At 37.1% G+C, this 8,001-nt stretch overlaps 1 protein-coding gene and 1 long non-coding RNA gene across 3 annotated transcripts; one reads left to right on the top strand and one right to left on the bottom strand.

Moving 5' to 3' along the window:
• Positions 1 to 424: 424 nt before the first annotated feature.
• Positions 425 to 7,300, bottom strand: LOC104224295 (uncharacterized). Of its 2 annotated transcripts, none has more exons than XR_710316.2 (3): positions 7,048 to 7,300; positions 2,396 to 2,555; positions 425 to 1,502 (listed from the first exon to the last, which is right to left on the bottom strand). It is a non-coding gene; the product is annotated as an uncharacterized lncRNA (long non-coding RNA). The 2 variants fall into 2 exon arrangements; XR_710317.2 differs by having other exon boundaries at positions 425 to 1,009; positions 7,048 to 7,299.
• LOC104224294 (probable linoleate 9S-lipoxygenase 5) lies at positions 727 to 6,170 on the top strand. The gene is made up of 9 exons (XM_009775913.2): positions 727 to 985; positions 2,226 to 2,512; positions 3,034 to 3,253; positions 3,349 to 3,645; positions 3,759 to 3,844; positions 3,931 to 4,038; positions 4,225 to 4,532; positions 4,627 to 4,890; positions 4,975 to 6,170. The coding sequence occupies exons 1-9, from the start codon at positions 727 to 729 to the stop codon at positions 5,741 to 5,743; spliced, it is 2,598 nt and encodes an 865-aa protein (XP_009774215.1). The 3' UTR covers positions 5,744 to 6,170.
• Positions 7,301 to 8,001: the final 701 nt, after the last annotated feature.

Below are 8,001 nucleotides of genomic sequence, written 5' to 3'. Positions count from 1 at the left end.
AACTTAAAGTGCCAGAGTGATGCCCAATGAGGGATCAGGTCAACAAATTACTAGTCAACATCAAGCCTTTATTATATCCTTCAATCCGTGGGCGCCTAAATTAATCCATGTTGGACAGACAATAATATGTATAAATGATGACCCAAGTCTTGTTAACCCAAATTAGTTACGGAAATAAACTTTTTGAAAATGTTTTTCCATGAGAAGATCATTTTCTATCGAAAGTAATGCCTAAAATCATTTATCATGAGCAAGTCATTTCACTCTTGCAGCAACTTTTCATTCTTTTTTTTTCTTTTAATATTTAAAACTAATAATATGTAAAGTGTATATATATATCACTGTTACAAGTTCATGCAATTAAAAAATGGTAGCATATTAGAAGTTGGTGCTATACTAATGCTAAACATATCTGGAGACAGTGAAAGCTTGTTAACCGGATCTTGATCACATTCAAGCTCTGTGAATATATTACCAGGATCATATTTTTTTCTACAAGGAAGGATCAAGTCAAACTTGTCCAGCTAAGATTTAGAATTTCTTAACACCAACGTGGATGCCTCAATTGATCCAAGTTGGGATTCCAACGATATACAAGTCTACTGCAGCTATAATAGTACACAAAAGTCTATCACTGTTGTTGCACTAATACAAAGAGGATACATTTGCTTTATTTCAACTCAAAAACATATCTTTAGGACTTGTTCTGTATCTCCATTTTGTTCAATGGGGATCTTTCCACCATGTTGTACAGAGGTACTGGAGAAAATGCTGGAAATGGTTTGCGGGAAGCAGCATGACGTTCCAATAGAAAGCAATTCTAGCAATCAAACCAGTTCCATTAAGATCAAGGGGACAGTTGTACTGAGGAAGAAAAATGTATTGAACTTCAAGGATGCTGGTTCTGCCTTCCTTGATCGAATGCACGAGCTCTTTGGCAAACGCGTCATCCTAGAGCTCATCAGTGATGTCCATGCTGATCCTGGTAATTTACATTTTCTCCCTAGAGCTGAGCAAAGAGATGCAAACAAACTTGTTAGTTATTATACTTGTTAGTTATTATGTCAGATACAATGTTCTTCCCACACCACAAAGAAAGATCCGTACAGCATCTAGATATTACATTTGCAATGTTATCACTCTTATCATTAAAACATCTGTTGCTTTCTATCTAGTCAAGTATTCAGAATATGCAAGTAGGAACTGCATTGCAGCAGTGTTTGCTGCCCCTAGCAAATGGCTGTGCATACGAGCTGTGTAAGGCAAGTTTTATACTTCCTGGCGTAACCAATTGGACTCCAAAAATGCTCCGGAACGTTGACCATATTTTCTTGGTAACAGTGCAGTGGAGCAAGCAGCTCTACGGGGACAATAGATTTCCAGATTATCTTCCACGGTCAACAGTCATGGATTCCACCTATTTTCCTCAAGAGGCTTTTATAACATTACTTTGACAGTACATTTACCATTTTCTTAACCGTCCGCAACAAAGAATCAGCCACCTGATCATCAAATAGAGACAGGTTTTAGCTGTTGAATGAAGTCATTTATGCAATCAATCTCCCAGTCATCCAAGTTCCTTCTTAAATAAAAGTAGAAATCAGCCATAGAGTGCTTGTTCGATATGATTGCATAAAGATCTGGAAACTGCTCAATTAAGGAAGTGTCATAGCCACCTATTTGACCACATCTTCACTCTTCTTCCATTGCCAACTTTCAGCTTAAACAGTCATAAAATTCTTCCCATAGACTCCTAGTAGGCTTCCAAACAGATACACCATACACACCTCTTACACTGTTAGTGCACCTCTCCTCATTCTTACCATATATTTAATGGTTATAACATTGTTCCATAGTTCATTGTTAAAATCATTAAACCTCCGACGCCATTTTAGTAACAAACTCTTATTCTGGAGTTTCAAAATTTTAACTCCTGAACCTCCACTACCTGAATTCTGAATGCCTGGTTATTCCATTTTCACCAACAAATTTTGCGAAAGTAAGCAGCAGAATAAATCTAAAGGTTTTATTTCCCTGGTTTCCTCCCATTTAGAAGCAAAAATACCATAAGAAAACCTTGATAGTTCCTTCTCTGCAGTCGTTTAAATGTTTGAAATCAAGTACTTCGGATTAATTTGGAAGCCTTAATGCAATAAATGCAGAATGTATGTTATTCTGTACAGTAACATTGAAGCACAATTTTTTTTTTTTTTTCATTCTTAAAGGAAATGGATCAAAAGGGAAGGTGGGAAAACCAGCAATTTTGGACTGGACATCCAGCAAGACTTGGATATCAGTGGAAGAAGCTACATTCAATATTACATTTGAGTTGGATGAGTCAATAGGAGTTCCAGGTGCTTTCATTATAAAGAACTATCATCATAGCCAGTTTTACCTGAAGACCGTTGCTTTAGAAGATATTCCCGGACATGGTGAAGTTCGTTTCGTCTGCAATTCTTGGGTGTATCCAGCACATCGCTACAAGTACGATCGGGTGTTTTTTAGCAACAAGGTATTCATATTTCTTAACCTTACTCCAGGAATCTATATGATGCCTGCAAAACATTGTAATCACTCAACAGGAACTGGCAGAGCTTATTACACGTAATTGCAGAAGAAAGCACTAAGGTTGAGGATGCACTTCAATTTTCTAGGCAAAAAATACATACTGATAGGTTAAACCTAACTGTATGATTCCCAGATACACAAAAAAAAAAAAAATACATTTTCAAGTTAAATAAGATATGTTCCTCTTCAAAATAGTTCTGAACTTCCTGACTTACAGGATTATGATGACAGTCCTAAAGTATGACAGGATAGAAGGCTATGTAAACCTAGAGTTTTTATATAGATGAAAATAAGACTGTCATATCAATCAATCAACTATTCCTCAATCCAAACTAGTTGAAGTTCTCTAATCTCACATTATACCTACACTGACATACTAAATCTTAACCAAGTCGTGCGTACAGGATTTAATTCAAACTTATGGATCATGATAGAGACTGAATCTCTAATTTTTGGTGTTATCAGACATACCTGCCATGCAACACACCAGAACCCCTTCGGCCATACAGGAATGAGGAGCTCATTAATCTTCAGGGTACAGGTTCTGGCAAACTCGAGGAATGGGACAGGGTTTACGACTATGCAGTCTACAATGATTTAGGACATGGTCGACCAGTGCTTGGTGGGGGAAAGGATTATCCATACCCCCGAAGGGGAAGAACGGGCCGTCCACTGACTAAAAGAGGTTAGGCTGCAAACATATTAATGTCATCATATTTCCAGGTGTTGTCTTAGAACCACTAATAGAACATGTTGAAAGAGTTAAGTTTGCTGTTACAGATTCTAGCTTAGAGAGCCGGCTTCCACTTCTGAGTTTGAACATTTATGTTCCACGAGATGAACGTTTCAACCATGTGAAATTTATGGATTTCCTTCGATATGGTGCCAAATCAATGGGTCGGGTCATAATTCCACAGCTTGCATCTCTGTTAGCCAAACCTTTTAATGAGTTTAACAGCTTCAAACATGTACAAAAAGTCTATAAAGGTCGAGTTCCTGATAACTCCACGGAAAGCATGCCATGGGAGATGCTTAAAGGACAACTTCATAAATTTCCAATTCCTCATGTAATTAAAGGTGCTTATGTGTTCTCTTTCTCTGGCTCCACAACTACTTTAGCCTCTGAGTACTTCCTAAGGTGAAAAAGTAAATTAATTGTGAACCCTTTCCCAAAATAAAATAAAATACAGAAGATAACTCTGCATGGAGGACAGATGAAGAGTTTGGACGTGAAATGCTGGCTGGAGTCAATCCTGTGATTATCCAGCGTCTCCAGGTAATATCAATTACGAATTTTTTTATCTTTTCTATGTGTTTTTGTACTCTTTGAATGCAGATACTAAAAGACTAAATGCCTATCAGGAATTTCCACCCACAAGCAAGCTAAATCCTGAAGTATATGGCAACCAAACTAGTAAAATCACAAGGGAGCAGATTGAGAAATACATGGATGGACTAACTGTGGATGATGTAATACTCATTCTTCATTTCTTTTTCTGTTTTTTTTTTTTTCTTTTTCTGAGGACCAACTTTTTTCTGGTGATTTATCATAAAGAAAGGAAGAGAAAACCAAGGCATTCTTTGTATATGGAAACTAATCATCTGTTTCCATTTTAGATTCTATATATTTTACACATTTATCTTTTGTGGTCACAGGCAATAAAGTATAACAGGCTATTCATCTTAGATTATCATGACGGACTTATGCCTTATCTTAATCGGATTAACTCAACATCCAATAAGATCTATGCTAGTCGGACCCTCCTTTTACTCCAAGATGATGGAACATTGAAGCCACTTGCAATCGAACTGAGCTTACCACACCCACAAGGAGATAAACATGGTTCCAGCAGTCAAGTATTTACCCCATGTAATGATGAGAGTGCTGAAGGCTATGTCTGGCATCTGGCTAAAGCCTATGTTGCTGTAAATGATTCTGGGTATCATCAGCTCGTCAGTCACTGGTGAGCTACTTAACAAAGCAGATGAAAAGGTAGAAACTATAGAAGCAGGTCACCTCTTGAAGTCACTACATTAATTTTGTTACATACTTTGCAGGTTGAATACCCATGCAGCTTTAGAGCCATTTATTATAGCAACAAACAGACAATTGAGTGTGCTTCATCCAATCTATAAGCTTCTACATCCCCACTTCCGTGATACAATGAACATCAATGCTTTGGCTCGGCAGATCCTCATTAATGCAGGTGGAATACTTGAGTTGACAGTATTTCCATCCAAGTACGCCATGGAAATGTCTTCTTCCATCTATAAGAATTGGGTGTTCACTGAGCAGGCACTCCCTGCAGATCTACTTAAGAGGTAGGTCACTAGTTGTTACAGCTTAAAATTCAATGTCATATCCATCTTGTCCAAGTAATGCTCTCAATTATTTTTAATTTATAGAGGAGTTGCAGTACCAGACCCAAGCCAGCCTCATGGCCTTAGACTTCTGATAGAGGATTATCCTTACGCCGTTGATGGACTTGAGATTTGGTCAGCAATTGAAACCTGGGTGGAAGAGTATTGCTCATTCTATTACATAGCGGATGAAATGATCCAAGATGATCCTGAACTTCAATCATGGTGGACACAAGTTCGCAACGTGGGTCATGGTGACTTGAAAGATGAACCATGGTGGCCTCAGATGCAGACAAGAGCTGAGCTTGTCCAAACATGCACCATAATCATATGGGTGGCTTCTGCTCTTCATGCAGCAGTTAATTTTGGGCAATATCCTTATGCTGGTTATCTCCCAAATCGCCCAACCGTAAGCCGGCGCTTTATGCCAATGCCAGGCACTCCTGAGTATGTTGAGCTTGAGTCAAACCATGAGCGAGCCTACCTAAAGACCATCACAGCCCAGTTCCAAACTCTTCTTGGCATCTCTTTGATAGAGATGTTATCCATGCATTCTTCAGATGAGATTTATCTTGGACAAAGAGATACTCCTGAATGGACTTCTGATAGTAAACCACGACATGCATTTGAGGGATTCCATGACAAACTGGTAGAAATCGAGAACAGAATAATGGATAGGAACAACGACAATACATTGAAGAACCGAAAAGGACCTATACAGATGCCTTATACGTTACTGTACCCAAACGCGTCAGGTGACAAGAGTACTACTGGACTTACTGGAAAGGGAATTCCCAATAGTATTTCAATCTGAAGTCACATGACATAAATGGATTGCTGAATCTGAAATCACACAAGTTGAACATACCAGCGGCAACAAATTTTAGTACAGCTAATTTCTCAAGTTTACATGTTTGAAAAAATCCCTCATTTGATCCTTGCTTCCTTAGATCATGATTTCTACTAACCAACCAATTCTTAGACTCACTCATCTTCTTCAGTATGTGTTGTTCACATAAGACCCAATTCCTAGAACTGAATTGAAGAGGGAATCAAAAAGATATCATCACTAATAAGTCAAGAAGAAACGACACAATGGTCATCTTTCTACGTGAGAAACACACCATATCTCGGTAATGTTACAGCTCTTATATAGTTATTGTTATCATTTTTTTCATTGTGCATAGCAGGAGGGGAAGGGGAAATGGGGGAGGATATTGCAAGGAGGGGAATCGAACCCCCACCAACAAGGTGAAAATTCAAGTAGCCAATCAACTGGACTACTAAGATTCTCCTGTTATCAGCTTTTGATTTTACATTTTACAAGCTAGAAGCACACACACTTATGCCCAACCTAGAGAAAGAGCCAGACAAACACACCAGAGTGATGCTAGAACATAGCATCTAAATTAATAAAGAAAGGTTATATTTCCAAACATCCCATGATCAGTTAAGAAATTTTGAAACAAGATATATAAAAATAAGGGCAGCCCGGTGCACTAACCTCCCACTATGTGTGGGGTCTAGAGAGGGGCCGAACACATTGGGTCTATTGTTCAAAACCTTACTTTGCATTTTTGCAAGATGTTGTTTGCACTTTGCACGGCTAGAACACATGATTTCCTTTTCACACAGCGACAACTCTTACACGTCGCGATAAGATCCCCTTCTTGAAGCAAGACACTTAGTGAAAAGTGACAACTTGATTAACTTGTCTTCATAATTCTCATTTTATTATTTCTAGCACGATCACAGTAGGCCACTTACCTAAGAACATAATAATTACTTAAAGAAAACTGAGAGCTTATAAAGAAGGAAAGAAACTGTAAACTAAGAAGCATAGGTTGAGGACAAAATTAATACAGAATTCTATGGTTTTTAACTAATAAACTCATGCGTTGAGTTAAACACACTAATCTATGATTCCACAGGGAAAGTTGAGATGAATGATCCAATCCAATTTGTTACTCTTAATTTTAGACAAATCTATTCCAATTTCCCTACCAACATTTAGCTGAGTTAAACACACTTATCTAATTTCAAGGGCATGTGGTATTGCAATACGTTTTTAATAAAGACTTCACATATTGACTGTTGTAACAGAAACACTTCACATACCTCTTTTCTCAAGTGTTTGAGCATTTTGCCATCTTACCCTGTTTTAACTAATCTGCATACTAAATCCACAACTCTGCTATGCTGCAAACTTCAATCGAGCGGTAGATAGGTCATGGTCCTAGTTGAGGCGTCTAAACAATTTTTACTAAAAAGTTAAGAGGTGTCTATGTATTCCAGCCATTGAAATCGGCCTGTTCTGGGTTATGAGAGGGGTTAAAAAAAAAGAGTTAAATATATTCATATGACTGGAAATACACTGTTTGCTCATATTCTAATTCCATTTCTAAGGTACATCGGGTGGCAAAATGGTTAAAATATATATATTTAATCACCCATTTTATTTATTAAAAAATGAGTTAGATAATATTTTTTTTTTAAAACGGGTCAAATATAGATAAGAATTATATTATCCATTTAGAAAATAGTTAACCAATGGATACTCAATGGGTCTAACTTTTACATCTGTAAAGCCTCAAATTGGTGTTCCTCAAATTAGAGACTAAGAATTCTCTCAAAATTGATCATATGCAAGAAGTCATGGACAAATATGGTTACCCATATTATCCGCCGGTTAACCATTTTTTATCCGTATTAAATATGGATCGGATCGGATAATTTATTCATTTTTTCATTACTCGTTTCGCCCCGAACCATAGGCACCTCTTCCTATGTTTGACTTCCAATCTATATATTACGCCTACGTTTTTTGTTCTAATTATTATCATTAATGAAAAAGATTATGATTGACCAGACGCGAATTCGAGATTCTAAGAAGATGGGTGCACTATTTCAAAGTGATAAATCTAGAATTTATATTTTACGGGTTCAACCTTTAGGCTTTTACCATAAATCCATTACCAATTAAAAATTATAGGTTAAAATTATTATTTTTTCTTGCAGTTTTAGTGATTTTTAACATATATACCTATACTCCATATCAAAAATACTGAAATC

This window comes from Nicotiana sylvestris, chromosome 1, assembly GCF_000393655.2.
Source record: "Nicotiana sylvestris chromosome 1, ASM39365v2, whole genome shotgun sequence".
NCBI classification, from domain to species: domain Eukaryota; kingdom Viridiplantae; phylum Streptophyta; class Magnoliopsida; order Solanales; family Solanaceae; genus Nicotiana; species Nicotiana sylvestris.
This window is presented reverse-complemented; position numbering and strand designations above follow the sequence as displayed.

What these genes read in the sequence shown, in the direction of transcription:
- LOC104224294 (XM_009775913.2), top strand. Translation starts at nt 727, where the DNA reads ATGGGGATCTTTCCACCATGTTGTACAGAGGTACTGGAGAAAATGCTG. An exon ending in GGGTGTTTTTTAGCAACAAG is followed by an intron (nt 2,513 to 3,033) that starts GTATTCATATTT and finishes TGGTGTTATCAG; the next exon opens with ACATACCTGCCATGCAACAC. An exon ending in AATTCCTCATGTAATTAAAG is followed by an intron (nt 3,646 to 3,758) that starts GTGCTTATGTGT and finishes AATAAAATACAG; the next exon opens with AAGATAACTCTGCATGGAGG.